Genomic DNA, 23,024 nt, shown 5'->3' on the forward strand with positions numbered 1-23,024 from the left:
ACCAATACAAGACTGTATGGCTTACATACAATACACTTGCACATAATGTTAGATGGAATAAAGTCACAAACGCATAACTAAACATTTATTGGACGTTGTGCAAGAAAATGTTTTATGTCTTTGAGTATGGTTACGTGTGTAGGATATGCGTCTTATTATTGTCCGAAACATCACATAAACAATGCAGACACATCATGTAGCGATGCATCAAATGCTTGTGAACGCCTGTGTTTGCAGACGATGCAATATTTAATTGCAGCTATACGCTGTTAAAGTCATGTTTGCCCTAATCATTATATTCTTCGGGATATTTGGCGCACTGTAAAGCCTTGAAGATGTATTCAAGAAAAGCGTAAGTTCCATAGGAGACATTGGACGTATATTTTAAAGTTACACAAACACATAAAATCAACGTATATTTCGCAAATATTTCGTAAAATAAGTAAACCCATAATAAAAAAGTGTTTTTCTAGTAATATCAAATATTTAAAGCTAGATATGGAATAGCAACATAGATTTGCAAAGATACAAAATGCTCGTAGTTATGTGTGTGGCACAATATATTCCATGTTAATTTCCCGCAACGAAATCTGTTCATACGACACACAAACACAACTTGGTACATGAACATGTGTTGAATATATTGTCCCTCAAATAACAAAAAAGAGCATTGTTTATCTTGTTAAATCTGTGACTAGACCATATCTAGCGTTGAAATTATGGCCATTGCTATAAAAACATTGATATTTCAAAATGTTTTAACGGTATTTTTTGAAAAATTGTACGAATTACTCTTTGATTGTGGGGTTTTGGGCTTTTAAAACATTTTAAATTAAACAAAACCGATACATATATGTTTTTTAACACCCATTCAAATGTTGGTGTGAACTATAAACAGCCTTCGTGTTATGAAAATTGTATCAATCGAAGTTTATTGTTCAGAGGCACACGTCCTTACATTATATTTTAAACGATATCAATATTTGATCTACGCAGTTTTATGTAAGCAATAAAAGTACCTCATCATACGATAATTTCTTTAATTTATTTATTCAGTCATGAGTTATTGTTTGACTTCTATTTGTCTACAAAATCATTAAACCGATGAGAATCTAATGTAATAGACAGTGTATTTGATGTAATACTATATAATCCATTACAGCTACAGATATGTTCTGTTTAACGTATTTTAAAGATGTTTTGTTTCAAAGCTCACGTTACAATTAAGAAGGTACTATTCTAGTATACATAATATACTATATTGAATAAAACATGTACCGAGAATTAGATAGTAGTCCGCAGGTTGTTATATAAACAAATTCGATGCAAAATATGAAAACTGTTTACAAAAGCCCTCGCTTTTCGAACATAAAAGTTTTAAACAGCATGGGAAAAAATTGGTTTATAAATAGTTTTGTTGATTTGTCGGTGCTTTAAATGCTAAGATTTTTACGACTCCAAGTCTACGTTATACATTACAAATTAAACGGTGAACATGCACATTGATTTATGTACAAAAACAAAGAATGCATTTTTTTTTAAATCACCAATCAATGTATTTATGTCAGCCAACACTTGTGGTATTGTAAAATGATGTTGAAATACAACCAACCGCGTTTAAGTTGTTAACATAAACACAATTAAAAGATTCCAATAAATCTTTTTCTCCGCAATAACTGACAGTTCCGTTGAAAGATATGTCTTCCAATATGTGAGGCGTTAATTCGAACCACATTGGTTTTGTTTTTCAAGCATTTTCTTTTTAATGTTCTACAAATTGCAACGATACATATGATTAAAGTTTTATCATTTAATGAAGTTCATATGGAATAACAACGCAATTTTTTACACCTGTATGAAAATTATTTTTATATCTGGCTCACTTATGGCTTATATACCGGAAATGGCAAATAATACGTGTCAATTATTCACATGCCGTACATAAAGGATCCCATGCAATGTCAGGATTGTTCCCATGCAAAAACTTAGTTTTACTCTTTAACGTGTGTTTGTGTTCAAGAAATAACGTTAGATATAATTAGTGTGGCATTCGTTTGAATGTAGGGGGCTTAATATCTGTTGGTTGTATCAGCTTTTAAACTATTTTATGATAAATATATCTTATTAATTTTATATTTGTGTTTTATAATCAACGTTCTAACAAATAAAATTTCATATATTTGAGCAAGCGTGTGTTATTATATGAATTATTAAACAACAACATGTTGTACATATTGTTTATAAATTAACCATAAACCTTTTAACCTATATTTGCATTATAGTGAGACGAATGATATAAATAACTATATTTCAAACACGCAAGAAGTTCGAATTGTTTACTGATGTAATAAGTGAAGATGTATTTGAAGAGTTAAGTTTAAACATATTTATTTAAAAAAATACACATATATTCGCAAAGGATATAATACAACATTCATAATAATTACATGTTCAAACAGGATTAGAACGAAAGACGAGGTATTATATGGTGCTTCTCCCTGTACGAATTGAGTTTAATATTGTCAGACGGAAATAATGTGATTTTAAAGGATTTAGAAATGATACAAGTGGGACAAAAAAGAAACTATGCGTAAAATTTCATTTATTCATAGATTTCAAGTTATAGATTGATATTTGAAAAGAAAGAGAGAGAGAGAGAGAGTTGCAGAGTGTTGGAGTAATATGAAAAACGTTTTGCAAAAACTTTTTGTTGCACATGAAGAGGACGGTTTGGGGGTCGTTCTGTAGCATGTTGCAAATAAAATCTCTTACTAGTTATAATAAATGTGTAAACTGCTTCAGCATTTGTACTATTGTTAACGTAGCTACGATCTATATATGGATAATGGGTTCATAAATTCGCCGCGAATATGTATATATTGGGTGCATTCGAGAAACTAATGCGCCGTCGTGTCATTACAATATTGCGTCTGAAATGATCTTCATTAAGGCGCTACGCCTTGTTTTTAGGCGCGTGTGTAACATTTGAGAGCGTCTTTCGCAGTATAAAATTACAGAATGAGGAATCGGTTGATCTATCTTACATCCTTTTTAAGGACTGGACCGATTGAGCGTTTTTGATGTGTGGTCTCCATATAGAATAGTTTCAACGCAGGGGACGGAATATTTGAAAGATTTTAATTACAGGCGCAAGATTTTGTTTTTAGGCGAGTGTGTAACATTTGAGAGCGTCTTCGCCGTAATGAAAATAAATAATTAGGAATCGGTCGATGCATGTTCATTAGACTTTTTAAAGGATTGGATCGATTCAGCGTGTTTGATGTCATCGAGAAGATTAATATATTCAGATGCAGTGGATGGTAAAAAAAGAATTTGAATGCATTAACGTTTGCGCTTGAATTGTTTATAGATGTGACGAATTTCTTAATGCGTTCCTGCTGCAATATCAACCTTATGCGGGCAAAAAGGATTGTAAATAGTTTTGTACATCGCTAGAGTTCACTTTATAGTGAGTTATACATAAATATGGGCCGTGCTCTGTGAAAAGGGATTTAATGCTGTCCGTAAAGTGTTGTCCCAGATTAGCCTGTGTAGTCCACACAGGCTTATAACGGACGACACTTATCGCTTTAATGATATTTTTCGTTTCAATAAAGTCTCATCCTAACAAAAATCCAGTTTAGGTGGAAGTTGTGGTCCCTGATTAGCCTTTGCGGACTGCTTATAATACAGATCTTCTAATTAAACTAAACGTGTACATCCAGATGTTATTCGCGCGGCTTCGGTTTGGATTTGTTAAACTTGTATTTTTCGTATTGCGTACATATATTGAATACAGCGTCTCAAATAAATTTCAAGAATTTGTATATCCGTCTGTCATATTGTCGAATTCAATCACGTTATTAAGTAATCGCTCGTCAGCAATAACATTAACTGCTTTTATAAGTTCGCGCTTTTCAATTACATATGTACAGTCTCGTTGATAACAACTTCCATCTGTAGCATCGGCTTGTTATAAATGTATCTCGTTCTCGTTATTTTTTCACTTTTAATCAGATAAAGACATTTCAATTAAAATGCCGCTCCTTGAATACCTCAGAATACATAAGCCTGTCATTAATTCGCGAACTTGAGACTAATATAACCGTGTTGCTGTTTGCAGGGATAGAGAAATAAATATAGTGTGAACGTTGTAAACAGATGAATCCAAGGCGTGACATAAATCGTTCATGTCAGTCAGAATTCAAAGAATCAATTACAACTCAACCCCGTAGTGTGCAAGGTATTGTCAAGTGATCTTTTCTTGACATGGCACATAATCGAACTTAATAATGTGAAGTACGCAAATGCATTATTTAGTTTCCTTGGTAGTAAAATTACAGTAGAATAAGTAAACTCACATATTTAGTGGGATACTGGCTAATACTGGATCGCCATAAAGTTCGAACAGATGTCTTTATATATTTCGATTTTTTTAGCTATATTCAAAATGGTATATTGGACAACTCATAGATCAAACGTCAAAACGTTGCTCCTCACTGCATATGAAATGGTTAACTGTTTGCAGTTATGTGATTTTTCGGTTTGAAAACATTTTATTTCTTTGATAAAACGTCTTTTGATAGCACATCCGCCATTTAAATGACAGGCCTTTTAACTCAATTATTCACACGCTCATCAATGTGTGTTTGTATCATTCAAGATATGATTAATAGGAGAAAACATAGCGCTTTGCAAACGAATGCTTTAAGTCATATTCCATTAAACTATTCTGAGTACTTTTATGAAGATGCAAGCGTCTTGCTTTCTTGTCTTTGAGTGTTGAATGAATAAAGAGGTAGATATGCATATTGAGCAATATTTCAATTCTTTTCTCTTCCGATTTCACTTTTAATATTATGAACAAGAACATGAACGCGAAACAAAGTGAAACAGAAAATGAACTGTGTGTAAAAGATTATATGCTATATGTGTATTATAATCAAAACGTCAATCAACACTGGGGTAATATCCTAAACACATGTTCAAGAAAATCACGCCTTGTTGCATTTACCATTGAAGGCATACAATAACTGTCTGTGATTAAATATTTGAAACAATTAAATAACTCAAGCGTGTTAAACAAAAATTTAAAGAGCAAGATTGCTACAGAACATATTTGATTTTTTTTTCAATTGAACCGATTTATGAATTTCATGTAAAAGTAACCAACGACGTGTTTACATACGTGTATGCGACCTGATTCGATGAATCAAAATTCATTAAGAAGTTGCATATTCCGAGGAACATTAATTCTTAAGGCATGTAAACAATGAACGTCACTGAGTTGAACTTGTGAGCGGTTACTTTTGACGAGTTACACGATATTGACACATAAAGATCATTTTGTCACTTGTTTTAAACAATAACAAGGTCATATCGAGAAAGTTAAACCGTCCATAACAACATTTGAAGTAAGCTAAAGAATGCTTTGTAAGTATTGCTATTGTCCCCTACCGGTTGCACCGGAGGGGACTTATGGTTTGCGCTTTGTGTGTCCGTGAGTCCGTCAGTCTGTAAAACTTTTCTGAACTTTAAAAGTTCTTCATATTTTTTCATTACACTTGAAACATGGACAGATGGCAATATGGGGATTATGCCCGTCATTTCATTTTGTTCTTACGTCAAGAAGTCTGGTTGATATAGCAACAAATATACTAAAAATACTGCTGAAAATGGTGGATCCTGCACAATTTCTGGATCCTGTGATAACTTTAGAAGTCATATTTTTTCATGAAACTTGAAACATGTATAGATGGTAATATGAACATTATGCACGTCATTTCATTTTCTTCCTACGTCAAAAATTATGGTTGCTATTTCAACAAATATTTTTTTTTAAATCTGACACTGGCAATAGTCCTGTTTATCTCCTGAGTGTGTCAGTAAATCTGCAGCTCCTCTTGCTTCCCATTATACATGTGTTTCACAAGTTGTAGGAGCAATACAATAAAAAGCAAAAATAGTCCAGATATCATGTGCACAAGTGTTTTTCTTACAAACTACAAAAACTGGTCACTTTTCGTAACGATCTTATGTTTTATATGGTAGATTGAGTGGAGAATATCCGAGGAAACATCTTCGCCCTTATTTACCATATCTCACTACACTTTCACGGATAAACTTACAACAACAAAACTAACAATCAAACTAGTTCTTGCTGATCGGATAATCCTGATTGTGTTGTCCACGGGCTGAGAACGGGAGAAGTCATTTTCAGCTTTAAGGAAGTGTGCCTGCCAGTGGCGTTCGGATCATCGTTGAAGTAGTCGTTTGGGAGCAACGGCGTTGGCGTCTGAGGTTCGACATTCGCGGATTGCATTGTTGTGCATGCGCAGCACAAGTCATGTGACACTGTTGATGATGACGTTGACGATTCACTGACAAAATCATCGGAACTTGTGAAAAGCAGGTATTCCGCAAGAAGCTTGTACTAAACATGAAAAACAGAAAACATTATTGATGTATGTGGTAAACGTGTTTAGCAATGTTTGAGGACTAATTGACGTTTATGTTAATAACTGAAGTTTGTTAATATGCATTGAAGTATGTTTATTCTATTAGAATATATAGCCCATACCACAGATACGGCAACAATTGCGCCGACGGCAAATCCCACAATAACGTCGGTGGCATGGTGTTTATGGTCCCTGATACGACTCAGTCCGCAGATAGATGCAGTGAAGACGAGAGCAGCTTGCAGGAAGAACTTCAGAGTTCGCGAGAAACTGATGTGGAGTCGCCTCTGGATATAAAACTGGAAAAAAAGAATTGGTACACACATTTAGGTGGTCTGTTTCGAATATACTTTAAATAAAAGGACAACATTGATAACAAGAACACTTGGCGTAAACCTGGATAAATAAAGTAGAAAACTGCGTTTGCTTTCATAACGGAATACATGTAGATACACACAAAATTGCTCGTCACAGTGTCACAAATACATGTTACGTAAATATGAATACAAATCTGTAAACAGAACTTCGCTGTGTTTAAATAACGCTTATCATATAACCATAATACCTCCTCGCATAAATACTGTTTATATTTTTGAACTTAAAAATACAATTATCATGTTCAACAAACGTATGACACATACGCAGTAGAAGATGGCGACGTACATTGAGAACGTCGAGTGCCCGGATGGAAAGGACTGTCGGCTGCCCATTATTTCTTTTGCATCCTGTCCGGTGCACGTGTACTCAGTTATGTAACTACAGAAGGAAAACAATCAAAACTGTTTAAAACTGCATCCTGCAAGGGCATAAAGTTTATTTTTGACTTAAAACACCCATGCCCATTTTTACGTGAATTTGATATGTATAAGCTGCAAATGTTTACTGCCAATTATGCATATTAAGATAGCAAAATAAAATATAACAATGTTGTGTTGCGGTCAAAGTTTTGCAGTTCTGAACCTGACTGGTTCGTAGCTGAGATTATGTTTTCTTATGGTATATACAGCTGACTAAAATATAAATTACACAACTTACGCGGGACATAGCGATGCGTTGAACTGCGGACGGCACACGTCCATAAAGTTGGGTCTCAAGAATCCAAGCTGATTCTTTACGAATTCCACGAACAGCATTTGGATCACGAACCCGACTATGAACACCGAGACGCTCTTGGCGTAGAACAACAAGCCTTCCCATGTTGGCCATGCGCGTACACACTTCCTGTTGATGGCGTTTAATACCTCGACAATGACGGCCTAAAATAAAACAAGCGTTGTGTTTATGAAACACTATGTCCCCATATCTTTGACCTTTGACCTTGAAGGACGACCTCGACCTTTCACCACTAAAAATACATGTGCAGCTCCATGAAATACACATGCATGCCAAATATCAAGCTGCTATCTTCAATATTGCAAAAGTGTAGATTAAATTAGCGATTTTGACCCATATATTTGACCTTTGACCTTGAACCTTGAAGGATGACCATGACCTTGACCTTTCGCCACTCAAAATGTGCAGCTCCATGAGATACACATACATGCTAAATATGAAGTTGCTATCTTCAATATTGCAAAAGTTATGGCAAATGTTAAAGTTTGCACAAACAAACAAACAAAGCAACAAACCAACAAACCAACAGACAGGGCAAAAACAATATGTCCCCCACTATAGTGCTGGGGGACATAACAATAATCATATTTAGAACTAGCATCGCTAATTGTCTTATTTATTTCTGATCACGTTATTTAATGGCATACGTTATGCGCGTTTTACTAAAGCAATGATTAATATGTTTTATAAGAATCATTTATAGAAAAATTGATTACATACGCAAAAGATGGAGGTCCCGAATCCGGCGACTGTAAGTACAGACGTGCTTATGCTGTCTGATTTGAAGGGAAGGGAGATGGCGGGGTCATCGCAGTGGAAACCTCGGATAAAGGGCTTTCCCCGAAGAAATAGATATAGGTTCGGGATACCAACTGGAAAATGAAATATATAATATTGATTATAAACAATATTGTATTATATTTAAAATTTATGCGGTGTGCGAGCTTATATACATAATAAGCTACCTAAGGATATTGAAAATAAAGATAAAATAGGACGATAAGTCAGTAATATAATGATAATATTCTTGCATCACACAATGAAATTGTGTCTGTATCGCGGCATCCAAATCATATGCGATGATGCTTGTGATTGTAGATGGATAGATTTTTTTTAACTTGTAAACATGGCGATTTAAAATACGTATCCGTCTTTTTGATTATGATTGATTTTCGTTATGCAAGGACTGGTGTATGTCATTTTATAATGTTAAAGAAAAGCGAAACATAATCAATAACGCATCAACAACCATAGAACAAAATACAGGATGCGTGTTTGAGTTATTGTCTAAATATGTTTCAATAGCATGCTTCAACAATCAAAATGTGACCCACTGTCGTTTACATGAATTGTTTTGATAATTTCGACTGAAGCACAGGGGTGTTTTAAAATTCAATTTACCTCCGTTCTTGAACGTTTCAGCTAATCGAAATTAGCTTATGAATTTGCTTCCAATATAATTTTTTTTTAAATACATCTCACACGCTGTTTCTTCACATGATCATTTACTTACAGACATTGATATGTACCCAAGTGTATCAACGGTAAGGATGGTGCATGCACTCATTGTAAAACACAATTAGAATTAAGTGCAGTGAAGCGGTTTAAAAAAAACTTTTGCAAAAAAAAAACAACAGGATTTTACTTTTGCAAGTAAAGGAGCGAATTTTTATTTTACAAAACTGTGTTTAAAATAAGAATAAATTGAGCACTTAACCTTTGGGAAGACAGAAACAGTGGATATCATGACGCCCCTATCATTTTACACAAAATTGCATGCCTTACTTGACAAATTGGTCATAAACGTTTATACACTTTGCCCTTTGGTTATTATTCTGACATATGAGAATTATATTGCAATTGAGCTTGAAAGACTGAAATAACACGCGCTCAATGTAAGTCCACATATTTTAAGCGGGGTCTCTTAAATTAAGACTAGCTGTCACACTGACGTATAATTTGTTGATTTTAAGTCCACATATTTTAAGCGGGGTCTCTTAAATTAAGACTAGCTGTCACACTGACGTATAATTTGTTGATTTTTAGAATGATTAATTGAACAACGTTTGTTTTATAATCCTCCAACATTCAAACATTCTCCCAATTTAAAGTATATACACCAACATATAAGTGTTGTGTGTGCAATAATGCGATGGTCTCGATTTAATTCGGCTGTCTATGAAACATACTTGAATGCATGCGGAAAGATAATCCGTTCTAATAAAAAAACGACGCTTGTTTCATTTTATGGACAAACTTGAATAAGATTCTGTTCTAAAGCTTTGCTGTACGAGTGAAAATAAGTCTATTCAATCCTCAGGCAGAAGGATTGAATATTTATGTAATTATATGATTAAGATTTTCCAAATAGTTATTATCTGAAAGATTACAATGCGGTTTTTGTATTGTATTATCTCAGAAAACGGAACTCGAAACATGTATGAACAACTTGATTTTCGGGATATTTGTGGATGGTGGCTTGAAAACTAATGTAAACCGCGCTATCGAAGCTAGCTAACGTTAGAGTATTGACAGTGGTGTTAACCTTCACGATACTAATTTCAGCATCAATCCTTTATCAATCGTAACAATCTGAGTTGACACATATCCAGATGGGGTAATCACGTGATAGTCAAGATGGCGACGTCCACGCCGAGACAGGTATTTTTTCTCTGTTGTATACAATGTATTACATCTTTTTAATGTTTAAATGACGCTCACTTTCCTGCCATCTCAATAAAAACAAGTTATTAGCGTTAATTTCGTATAAAAATTGCATTATAACTCGACCTTTTCTCGCTACGAATGTTTTTAGTGGAGCTGTAATTAAGTGATCACGCTAAGAAATTTCGTAGCGAGTAATAGTCGAGATAGAGAGCGAATATTATTGCGAAATAAAGGCTTGTAACTTTCTTGATGATATGGCTTGAAAATGAGCGTCATTAAAACATTAATTATTAAAGAGTATAAAACGGCGAAAAATACCTGTCTCAGCATGGACGTCGCCATCTTGACTATCAGGTGATTACCCCCGCTGCTTACAAAGCAGTGTCTTAATCAGTTTCTGAATGCCTTTGCAGCGACCGATATTTCAACTCGAATATTTATTTCGATATGCGAACGAAGCATCTAAACAGTGAAGTTTAAAATTAAGTATTTGCTGCAGTGCGTCAATTGTTAGCTGTTGCAATCGTTATACTATAATTGCCTTTTTTTAAAGTGCTGAAAAGCTCTCTACAGCTTATCGTTATCTGCTTGACATCAACCCCCATAATAGATCAATTCAATGCCAAATTTTTATCATCTTCAAATAATCATCACACGTTCATTGTTATATGTCATGATACAGTCAAACGTGACAATTAACATGTAATGACGAGTTAGGCCAGGAAACATCCATCAACCTTGATTCAAGAACCGGTCAATAACGCGCATGGGTAAACAAATCAGATCGATTATTTTTTTAATCTGCTTAAGCGATAAACATGCACCATTACTATGAAATATTGACAGCTTATTTACTGGGTGGTTGCTAAGCATCGGCGTATGTGATGCGCAATTCGTGTGAATAGCTGAGTCAAAACAGCAAACGCCGTCGAGGTGTTAGTCACTACCGCTGCATGTCAATCAACTTAATGTGCGTTTGGAGCAAGTCATTATATTCATTTCCTAACTGAGATTTTCACTATGAAAATAGTGTATTCATATTTACCCGGTGACACAAAATAAACACTCGGAAACTGACCGGACATATTATTTTTGAATTTGAGTATTTATTTCTACTTGCATAGTTCTTTATGTAGAATATTTTAAATATCACGTTATTTTACATCACTTTATATTGATAACTATTATGTAAATAGCAAATATAAATATATGTTCATTACATGTAGATTCGATGAACTTGCAAAACAAATATATTATAATAAAGAAATGTATTTTTTTTCTGGTCTAATTTTAAATTGCTGTTGTTTTTGTTTTGTTTTTTCTCAAGAGCTTGTGACTGATTATAATACTCTTTTTCTGGCTCCAAAAATATCAACCGCCTTGTTCGTGTAGATTTTTGTGACAATTTAAGTTGAATGAGTTAGCCATTATGTCTATTGTTAATGTTATCAACAGTTACTGAGCAACATTGTCATGTTTTGTCTCACATGTTTATTCTTTAATGTAGACTAATTTCTCGAATGCAATTTATTTGTGTATAATGCATACGTTTTCAACATGTTCGAGTTGTTTTTTGGGTTTTGACTCTATAATAATCTTAACTTACTTAATAGCAAAATATATTTAAATATAATTTGTGTTTATTTTTCAAACTCAAAGTAAACACACACATCATTCTGCACACTATCAGAAGATATTATTTTCAAAAGTAGTTTCGATACGTCTGTATATAGTATATAGCATTACTTAATAACGTATATATCGCATCTTGTGAGTACAAAACGTGTGTTTCTACTTCTGATTACAGACTCCTTAAGAGACTGCTACAGCAAGAAATGCTTTTGCCGATTTTGCGATTTATTTTGGTATGAGCCGATCAAACAGGTAGGTAATAAATCATGACAGATAAAGTGCGAATTCAATAAAAACCACAAAACGCTGTTGAAAAGATTGCCATTTTCTATCAATTAATTATTTACATACACTTTAAAAGTTTGCTGCAACCTACTTATGCTCGTGATATGATGCAAATCTGTAACATTGGCAATTGATGTTGCATTGATTGGCCCTATGCTGAATATATTTTAATATTGTTTTAGAAGGAAAGCACGACATAGACAATAATAAGAACAATAAACAGATCAAATGGCGTGAGGTCTCAGAGAAACGTTTTTCAATTTATGTACGAATACCTGTATACATAGCATAGATTTCAGTATCCTAAATATTATAACATAGTTATGTCAATACATATACATTGTAAATAATATTATTGATACTTTTTGCTTTGAACAAAAATGTTACAACGGCGCATGTGTTAACACATGCTTTGACTTCTTTTTTAACATTAGTCCGCTGACAGCGAAGTATTATATAAATAAGAAATATCTTATAAATTTGCGTGTCAGCTGTACGGTTCATTTAATTTAAATAGACGAATATCTACCTACGATAGATGATTGAAACATTGAAACGATTATCTACGAATGGCATGGTGTTAAATGTTGTACAAACAAATGCGCAAAGTATTTCCTTCTCATCTCGTTGTATTGGTGTTTCGGTTGATTACAATTATTTGAGAGACAAGTGGACATTTGAAATGAGTGTCATAAATGTTTTTAAAATATGTCTGAGATAAAAAATGTTCACATGGTTTAACATGGTTGACCCTTTTGCTACATGTAATTACACAGAAAATATTGTATATAGATAAAACGAAACGTTTTCATTATAAATTTGAAAAAAATAGTTCTAGAATTTCGATAAATACTATTACTTAATGCATTGATTATCGAAAACGTTGTTAAAACTAAGAGACGAAAAAAATAAAGCAATATAATTAAAATTCTCATTTATCTAACTATGCAACCACTAATTATTAATGCACTACATCTCGATATTCATCTGAGAGTTATTATTTGCACTATTTACTTATTTAACGTGTTTTAATTATTAGCAGTGATATATAATCATGAACATTATTGACAAACACATGAATCATTAAAAGCAAAACAATTCTCGTGTTTAAAGTCATTAATAATATATGAAAAAACAAAACTCCTACAATTAAAACCGTTTATTTTGTTATAAAGTTGTGTAATTGTAATTGATAATAGATGCAAATAATATATATGAACATAGTATAAGATTAACAAAATGCTAACAGTAACAACATAATGATTAGTATAGTCATATTTAATTATTAATAATACAGGTATCTTACATTTGTTTTTTTTAGAATAAGTAAAAATTCTAAATTTGATCTACATTAATTGACACAATTGCGATAATATGCGAGAAATATCATTAATTTGCGAAAAAAATAATGCATTTACATATTTCAATATTTAACAACAAAACAACTCACCAAAAAGAAAAACGATAACATCCACTATTAAAGCCAATGTAATTCGTCTGCGACTTACGCGTCTATTATCCGCACACTTTTTCATTGTGTAGTTATTTCACAGGGCCATCCGAAGAAGAGTATTGCGATTGAAAACGTCTCAGCTCCGAGTTTTATACTTCTGTCTCTCAAACTCTGAGCGAATCAGTATTCGCGATAAAAGTCCACTTTCCTACCCGCCAATAACAACACCCGATGCGAAGTTAACATTGAATAAAACAAACTTCACTCATTTATTATCCCGGCGGTAATCACGCAGCGCGTATGAGCTGTCTTGCGCAAGCATATACCGCAGAGGTTTAAACGCTCGATTGGAAGTACAATATGTACATATAATACATATTAGTTTCGAATTTTAATTTGCTTTAAGTCATTTACGCCTATTGTTGATACAATACGTGTTTTTTTCAAATATGTTCGATTTTAAAAAATCACCGGAAATATTCTAGGAAAATTGATAGCAATAAAGTTATCGCACAATAAATATATTCAATATTAATGCCCTTTACTCTCGTATTTCGTTCAAATGTATGTCTGTCGTGTTTTCCTTTTAGTTCGTCATGCATTTGGTGATTCTTGTTTGCGGACATGTGTGCTTTATTTTACACCTTAGGTCTCCTTTATTTTACACGAAGCATATGTAGTTTTGCAGGGATAATTTTTGTATTTGGTAACAACAAATCAGATGCTATATTTTGAAACATAATCAAACAAGTGCTGCCAATAGCGATTACTTCCGCTGACTCTACGAGACAGTCACATACGAAAACTATGCGAACATCCACACGCGATATTTAAATTGAAACGATCTGAATAAACGGTTTTTACAAAAGATCGTCAGGGTTCGTAAATTAGCTGTCGATAAGTAACCGGGAATAATTATACAGAGGTTAATGCAATTTCACAACCTTTTTTGTTTTTGTAGATGAAGTAGTAGCAGTAGAAGTAGTAGTAGAAGTAGTAGTAGTAATAATAATAATAATAATAATATTATTATTATTATTATTATTAGTAGTAGAAGTAGTAGTAGTAGTAGTAGTAGTAGTAGTAGTAGTAGTAGTAGTAGTTATAGTATTTGTAGTAGTAGTAGTATTAGTAGCTGTAGTAGTAGTAGTAGTAGTAGTAGTAGTAGTAGTAGTAGTAGTAGTAGTAGTAGTAGTAGTAGCAGTAGCAGAAGCAGAAGCAGTAACAGTAGCAGTAGCAGTAGCAGTAACGGATTACCGGTTCCACATAAAAAGTCAAATGATAGTAAGGTAATATATAAGAATTGTAAATTGCAAATTAGCGTGTGTAAGACGAAATGGAGCTGATTTTGCTTGGTTTCTTTACATCGTGTCTAAGAATGTTACAATACTGATGCTATGGGCTGAAACCAACTTTTTATAAGTAGGAAGGTAATTTAATTCAAAAGCTATACATATAATTGCATTTCAATGCTTGGAGCTTTGAAGTTGACTTTAATTTACACCCCTATGTGTTGTGGATATTTATTTGTCTATTATTAGGTTTGGAGCTCCATATAATTGGTTAGAACGAATAATATTTTGCATCGGTCGTTACAACGCAGTGACCTCTGTTTATTTAATATGTTTTTGTTTGTTTTGTGCTTGTTTGCCTTTTCGTTGTTTAGAAGTCGGTTTCTTTCCGAAGAAACCCGGTATATTAATGTTTCTCTCTTGCTGACGAATTTTAACTTTAACTTTTTATTTATTTGGAACAAAAAAACTAGTTGTTATCTGCAAATGCTAATTGATGTGAAAGCTGAGGAGTCAAAATTAATATGTTGTACATATTTTGCAGATAATTCACATATGAACATTCAGTTGCGTAATGAATGTGTTAAAATAATTAATATACATTATGCTGTTTGATAGTGATACCTGAATTAAGAGTTCACATGATTGTGTGTCTTTTGTTGACTTTCTTACTGTTGTCGTTGACTGTTTTTGTCTTTGCCCAGTTTTGAGTAAATGTCGATTATTGTAATATAAAATGTCAATTAAAGTTGGTGCTAAAATACGAATGTTCACAAATATCAAATATTCAGGCTATTAGCAATGCAACATCTTACCATTAACTGTTTGTATTTAGTATCAATAAACATATGCCATCCGTCTTTCACAACGTAATGCGAGATTTTAAATCAAGACTTTATGTCTCTAAAATAATTACCAGCCTGCATCTTCTGAAGCATATGCGCAAATGCATCTACGAAATTTACGATGTGTTTATACAAATATAATGCACCGAACAAACATTGCAAAAACTCGGTCTGTTTGCAGCGCATGTTTGATGAGATTTGCAATGTCGCTTAGCAACCGTTGACGCCTGTAAACCGCATGCATCAGCATACTCCCGTATCATATTCTAAATCCCCATTGACTTTAAAATAAATAACTCTTTGCCCACATAAATATACGATTAATCACGTTATATTATTGTTATTGTATAATTATTACATCAATCAATGACCATCCTACCCATTTATCTTTATGAACGAAACAAGTATCTAAAGGCAGTTTTACATTTAAACGTATGAAACAAATATGGGATTGATGAAGACACATTATAATATGTTTCATACAGAAATCTAAGAAATATCTTCGGTTGACTGCCATTCAATGTGCGTCCATGAAACAAATTGTAACACCAAACACAATAAAACAAAAATAGGTTCGATTAAAACAGACGTATAATCGTGCAGTACTTTATTTTATTTTGCTTAACTGTACTCGCATAAAGCAACACTCCGACGTCGTGTGCCCGTTCTGTGTGAACACAGAAGTAACCCCTAAGACGTCTATTAATCTGGTCCTTCCATTGCACCTCTGTCCCAGGTTTGACGCCAACAATAATATTACCCAATGGAGCTTGGGCTGCAACTCATTCATTAAAAACAAATATGCAATGACTGTGTCTATACTACAACCGATTTAATCGTTATTTGAAAACACGACTAATGCGGTTCCTCGTTAAAATGACATGTATTAATAAGTGTAAACAATGACACGTTTATTGTGTTAAACGATATGTTCATAACAATATATAATCGACATACGTTTTATTAATTCTTTGCCACATTCGCTTAACGTTATGCCGACATGTATGCCAATTTATGAAATAAAACCTTTTTCACATGCATTTGTCTAGAATACAAATTTATTCAATAATGATGTGTTATTATTCTCTATGGAGATGTTAAGCGGGTTCTTGTCCCTTATCATATTTATTTGCAGTCAACAATTGTAAGTCGATAATTGGTTTCTGAAGTGCAAATTGTGATAGTATTACAGACTATGCATCGGGGAAAATATGCAACTTTTGATATAATATACAAACCACTTCAATATAACTTAAGTGTAATTATCTCCTGAACCTTTTTTGGTCATCTGAGCCCTCCATAAAACGTTAACGTATGAAGCAAATTAAGCTATATAACACGTATGTGGTTTCTTGTTAACATACCCTTGTATATCAGAACAGAACAGAACAGAACAGAACAGACAGTTTATTAGACTTATACATAAGTACATCGTCTTTAATGCATATAATCATAAATAAAGTAATGTCACGTGTCATTATACTATAGTAAGTAACTAAATTAATAATACATTATATATTTATAAATATGACAATTCAATATCACTTAAGGCGATTGACACATAACCTATCCAACACACCATACAATACATTGTAGCACGTACAACACAATATATAACGTAAGCGTGATTTAAGTAAAGTTCATCGCATCGTAACTGCCATTGCAAAGCATTTCGACCGGTTCGAAGGCGAGCCGAACCTAATACTGTGCTCAACTAAATTATGATTTGCGTTATATTTTAGGCCTAAATTAACTATTAAATCACACGTTTTGTATAGAAATGATGAATGCAAATCAAAGGTGTACACATGTACTTTTTCTGCTCTGGATTGTACTTAATTCACCTTTATTACACGGCTAATCAGGAAACAAATTGGCATCCCTATGTATCGACTTCACATGCACCGTTTTTAATATAATTTGTAACACGTCAGCATTGTTATATAAACGCAGATATTGTAAAGTGTTTTTAAGAAAGCTTTTATACCTCATGTAACATATGATTTATCTCTGCAAACAAACAATCTACACTTATCACAAAGTAAACACACTTAGATTTGTACCATGCAACTTGTATTTTAGGAAGCTGCACACATTGCAACATCAAAGGCCTGTCTTATATCAATCGGCAACACAATATTTATCTCGTCAAATCACACAACGCAAGCAAATGCATAATTGCCGATAGAACGGCGTGAATGGATATGTAAATACTTTTTTACCAATGTCACACACAAGCAAAGATGTCATGTCCGGTAAGTTTTGAATTGTTGAATATACAGGTACACATTTTCTTACTGTTAACTCTTTTTCAATCTCATTTGCATTTAGCCGCGGTTGCAAAATGCACGTGGTTGAAGAAATCTCAACCGAAAACAACTTTTATAATAATTTCACTGAACAATCTGTAAAGATGGGGTCGCTTCATTTAGATGGTCAAATCGAAACAAATCGGGTTGGTAGGGGCGGGGTAACCGAATTCTATATTTAAGGATGACCTAGAATCACACTTAACCAAAATAAATTTTCTTAAACGGAACCTAAAATCAACATAACGTGCTTTTATTGTGAATTTCTTTGTAGCATTGGATATGTTTTGCAACACCTTTACAGATCTATCTATCTATCTATCTATCTATCTATCTATCTATCTATCTATCTATCTATCTATCTATCTATCTATCTATCTATCTATCTAGCTATCTATCTATCTATCTATCTATCTATCTATCTATCTATCTATCTATCTATCTATCTATCTATCTATCTATCTATCTATCTATCTATCTATCTATCTATCTATCTATCTATCTATCTATCTATCTATCTATCTATCTATCTATCTATCTATCTATCTATCTATCTATCTATCTATCTATCTATCTATCTATCTATCTATCTATCTATCTATCTATCTATCTATCTATCTATCTATCTATCTATCTATCTATCTATCTATCTATCTATCTATCTATCTATCTATCTATCTATCTATCTATCTATCTATCTATCTATCTATCTATCTATCTATCTATCTATCTATCTATCTATCTATCTATCTATCTATCCATCCATCCATCCATCCATCCATCCATCCATCAATCCATCCATCCATCCATCCAACCATCCATCCATCCATCCATCACTCCATAACATGTCATTCAATATCTTCACAAGCGCGAAAATATTTGTTTAAACTCTCCATTTATTGACAAAATCCTAAATGTTTTCTCCCGAAATAAACACGTGTTCTTTTTATGTATTTTTTTTTAAATAATAATGTCCATATTACGTACGAAAAAGCCGTTTAAGGGTAATACTATTATGGAATTGTTTTGTAGCAAAGTGGTTAGGAAATCAACCTTGCATTTATTGAGATTTATTTTACCATAATGTATACATATACCACGTATTACGCAGCAATCTTGTAGAGCGTCGTATTTATCAACAATATAAACCTGGCCACGATCTCTATTCATGAAATGTATATATCAAAGTGCCGTTAAGAAGTATTGTCTCCTAAACATCGTGAAAAATTAAAATTAAAAAACGAATGCAGATATAGGAAACAGGTAATGCGTGTAATGTTCTTTTATGATGTTCATTACTGCCAAGTCAATGTTGCCAAGATAATTTTGTTTACTTCATTATTCAACGTGTAAATTGCATGCTCATATCTATATACATGTATTGAATAATTGTTTGGGACAGCATTTATAATTATTTAGTATTATCCCCAAGCGTGGGGATATTGTATTGTCTGTCCGTCCGTCCTGGACACTATCTCCTCCTACACTTTTAGCACTAGAACCTTGAAACTTACACACATTATAGCTATGAGCATATGTGCGACGGTGCACTATTTGGAATTTCAATCTGACCCCCGGGTCAAAAGTTATGGGTAAATAAATGGGTAAAAAAAACGCATTTTACTAACACCATGCGACGCACATGATTATAGCTTTTGACCCAGTGGTCAGATCAAAATTCCAAATAGTGCAAAGTCGCACATATGCTCATAACTACCATTTGTTTAAGTGTCGAGGTTCTAGTGCTAATCGTGTAGGAGGAGATAGTGGAGAGTGTGGGTTGGGGTGGGGTCCAAATTCACCAATTGACTTCAAATTAATACCGAACATCTCTTATGACAACACGGTCTATCTCGACCATCCATCTTCACATTACCCACCCCAGGGTCATTGATAAAGGCGAAGGCAGCTTGGTTCCCGTCCTCTTTCAAATTTATCGAGAGGTCCACGGGTTCTACTTACCCGTACCCCCATTTTTTTCGTACCCACAATTTTTCGTATCTCCTTTTTTTTTCGTTCCCAATTTTTTTTTTGTACTCAAATTTTTTTAGTATCCACACTTTTTTTTCGTATCCCAGTTTCCCCGTACCCTCAAGTTTTTGTTCGTACCCAATTTTTTTTTTTTGCATAATATGTTCGTACCCAAACGTTTCGTACCAACATTTGTTTCATATCCAAAATTGTCGTACCCACATACACAATTGTGGTGATGTTGATAAAATTAAATTGACGCTTCTATATCCATCATCTTCAAAATGATCGTCACACAAGTACTGTCAGTACTCAGATTCTTATTTGTCATTGATTATCCCAAACTCCAAATTGGAGCGGGGCGATTATGTGGTTATGTCCGCCGTCTGTCTGTCCGTCCGTCCTGGCCACTATCTCCTCCTACACTATTAGCACTAGAACCTTTAAACTTAAACACATGGTAGCTTTGAGCATACTTGCGACAGTGCACTATTTGGAATTTTGATCTGACCCCTAGGTAAAAAAAATATTGGGTTGGGATGGGACCGGGTCAGAGATTTTCACTCATTTTTTTAGGTTATTTTACATAAACTTCTTCATTTCTACACCGATTCACTTCTAATTGATACTGAACTTCTCTAATGACAATACGGTCAATCTCAACGATGCATGGACTTATAACCAACCCTGGGGCGCCCCGCCCACATAGACCACGCCAACCAAAAAAAAACTGTTTTAACATAACTTCTTCATTTATTCACCAATTGAATTCAAATTAATACTGAACATCTCTTATGACAAAACGGTCTATCTCAACCATCCATGTCCACATTACCCATCCCGGCGCCCCACCAACATAGACCTTGCCCACCCAAAATTGCCTTTTAATATAACATCTATGCGGCGTGGGGATAGGGGCGGCCTCTGACGCGCAGTTTCTAGTCAAAGCGTTGTGTTTGTAAACAGATGCTCTGTTTGCTAATGTTTCTTAATTCCAAATACGCCATTTGATAGTTTGCATACTGGTTATTGTGTTACCATTTTGCAGAAAAAACTGATCTACGTTTTATCCTTTCTGTTCATTTACCTAACTTTGAATAAAATAATAGCATAGCTTTAACATATAACAAACGATTAACTAAAGAAATCTAATCTCAAAATATGGAAAATATGTTAAATTAAAATATGGTTAAATTTTTGAAATTACATCTGGCATACAGCGCCATGTAGTGGATTACTTCCAATAAGTCTCCGAAAATATACCAAGCTGAATATCAGGAATTCTAATTATGGTTGTTGCACGTGACATATTGCACATAGTCATTAAAAATCGTTTCGATTACATATTGGCATTAGAATTGGTTCTGGCTATGTGATGCCAATCAAAAGTGTTAATATTGTTGTCTGCGTTCCACTGATTTGACCGGAGCAAGACATGATATGGGTCATTGTCATCTTGAAAGAAAACTTCACCCTATGGGTAATATCTAGCTTTAACACGGAATAAAGTTTTATCCAGAATATTTGTATTCTTTTCATTCCAACATGTGAAGAGAGTTTTCTCATACCATAGTAGGAGATGTAGTCCCAGATGATTGGTTGAACATTTCGCTCGATATTTTCCCGTGGTATTTTTTAGTGCACGTAGGTCTCAGTCGCTCATCTGATATGCGTAATGCATATTCCTTACATTTATTCAAATTTTATTGTACCATTTAATCAAGCCTCTTCTCGAGTCACGGTTGGTATAACACTTCTTTTTGAAACCGGGCGTCTGTCATATCCCTCAAATTCTTTACCTCTCCGAACTGTTCTCGATGGTGTTTGTAGCGATCCTTATTAAATAAAATTATGTGTCAGTTCACTATGGGTCTGTCTTCTCTCCGCCAGCAAAATTTAATAATCACCCGCGAATGTTTAGTATTGCACCGTTTTCAGAATTAGTTGGAGTCTTTTAATACAACACTTAATGCTGGAATTTCCAATAAACAAATAACTATTGATCATGTGGTAGTCGGTTAATTTAAGGTAAAATATTAACGTAAATATAAGACATATTGGGCGCCTAATTTATTTACAATTGTCTTTGAAATGCATCCACGTGTTTCGTAAATGCAACTGCTACAAACATGCAGTGCTCCCCAATGAATGCACTGAATAACTGCAAAAACAATACGTGCCAGCATCGGTCTGCTTATCGTCATACTGAAATGTAAACAGCATGTCAGAGTTGACTCAAAACAGTTAATACCTATGTATATTTGTCCAAAAATGTATTTTCTTAAAAACCATAAAAAACTTAAGTGTAGCCTTAACCAGGGTGCATGTTGCGGGCTTCTGAAGGAAACGTTAATAGATGTAAACACACCGGTAAGTTGTGCTTGTTTGTTGTTGTTTTTTCAAATAAATTTTTAAAAGAAATATTCTCAAAACGTTCAACTTGTGCATAAAATACGGTTGTGTATGCTGATTATGGCACTTTCAAATACATCTTGGCCGAAATTTCGAATTTTACAGCATTCATGTACACGGTAATGCTGCACGCAATTGAAATGTTCGCACCGATTTCACACGTATTTACGGATAAATTCCTAAAACTTAAGACTTCTGAACAAACTGCAAGCAAAATTGTACACCAAAGATTGTTACATAAGTATTTCAATAACTTGCGATATTTGGGAAAATAAAGTTCTTACCGGTGTGTTTACATTTTGTCCAGCCTGTGTGTAAACCGCTGTGGACCCCGTTGATCCTGCATCCTATTATCAATACGCATCCAGCGATTATGCCCTTAAACCGTGCCAACATGTCAAATACCGTCTCATCGCACACATAATGTTAAATATGAGCACCGCATAACGGGTGCCAACGCTCGGCTGCGGGTACAGTTTTGAATAAATGAAAGCTTGTAAGAATATTTTTTTAGAGGTCAGAGTGACCTTGACCTTTGACCTAGTGACCCACAAATGAATGTGGCGTGTAGAACTTCACAAGGTGCA

General features: G+C 33.9%; 1 protein-coding gene across 1 annotated transcript; it reads right to left on the reverse strand.

Annotated features, from left to right (window-relative positions):
* Positions 1 to 4,905: 4,905 nt before the first annotated feature.
* LOC127874361 (phospholipid phosphatase 1-like) lies at positions 4,906 to 13,760 on the reverse strand. The gene is made up of 6 exons (XM_052418631.1): positions 13,606 to 13,760; positions 8,292 to 8,443; positions 7,494 to 7,714; positions 7,100 to 7,214; positions 6,581 to 6,757; positions 4,906 to 6,433 (listed from the first exon to the last, which is right to left on the reverse strand). The coding sequence occupies exons 1-6, from the start codon at positions 13,688 to 13,690 to the stop codon at positions 6,146 to 6,148; spliced, it is 1,038 nt and encodes a 345-aa protein (XP_052274591.1). The 5' UTR covers positions 13,691 to 13,760; the 3' UTR covers positions 4,906 to 6,145.
* Positions 13,761 to 23,024: the final 9,264 nt, after the last annotated feature.

Source organism: Dreissena polymorpha, chromosome 3 (assembly GCF_020536995.1).
Source record: "Dreissena polymorpha isolate Duluth1 chromosome 3, UMN_Dpol_1.0, whole genome shotgun sequence".
Lineage (NCBI taxonomy): Eukaryota > Metazoa > Mollusca > Bivalvia > Myida > Dreissenidae > Dreissena > Dreissena polymorpha.

What these genes read in the sequence shown, in the direction of transcription:
- LOC127874361 (XM_052418631.1), bottom strand. Translation starts at nt 13,690, where the DNA reads ATGAAAAAGTGTGCGGATAATAGACGCGTAAGTCGCAGACGAATTACA. An exon ending in ACGTCGCCATCTTCTACTGC is followed by an intron (nt 6,758 to 7,099) that starts GTATGTGTCATA and finishes CTTTTTTTCCAG; the next exon opens with TTTTATATCCAGAGGCGACT. An exon ending in CAATTGTTGCCGTATCTGTG is followed by an intron (nt 6,434 to 6,580) that starts GTATGGGCTATA and finishes TTTCATGTTTAG; the next exon opens with TACAAGCTTCTTGCGGAATA.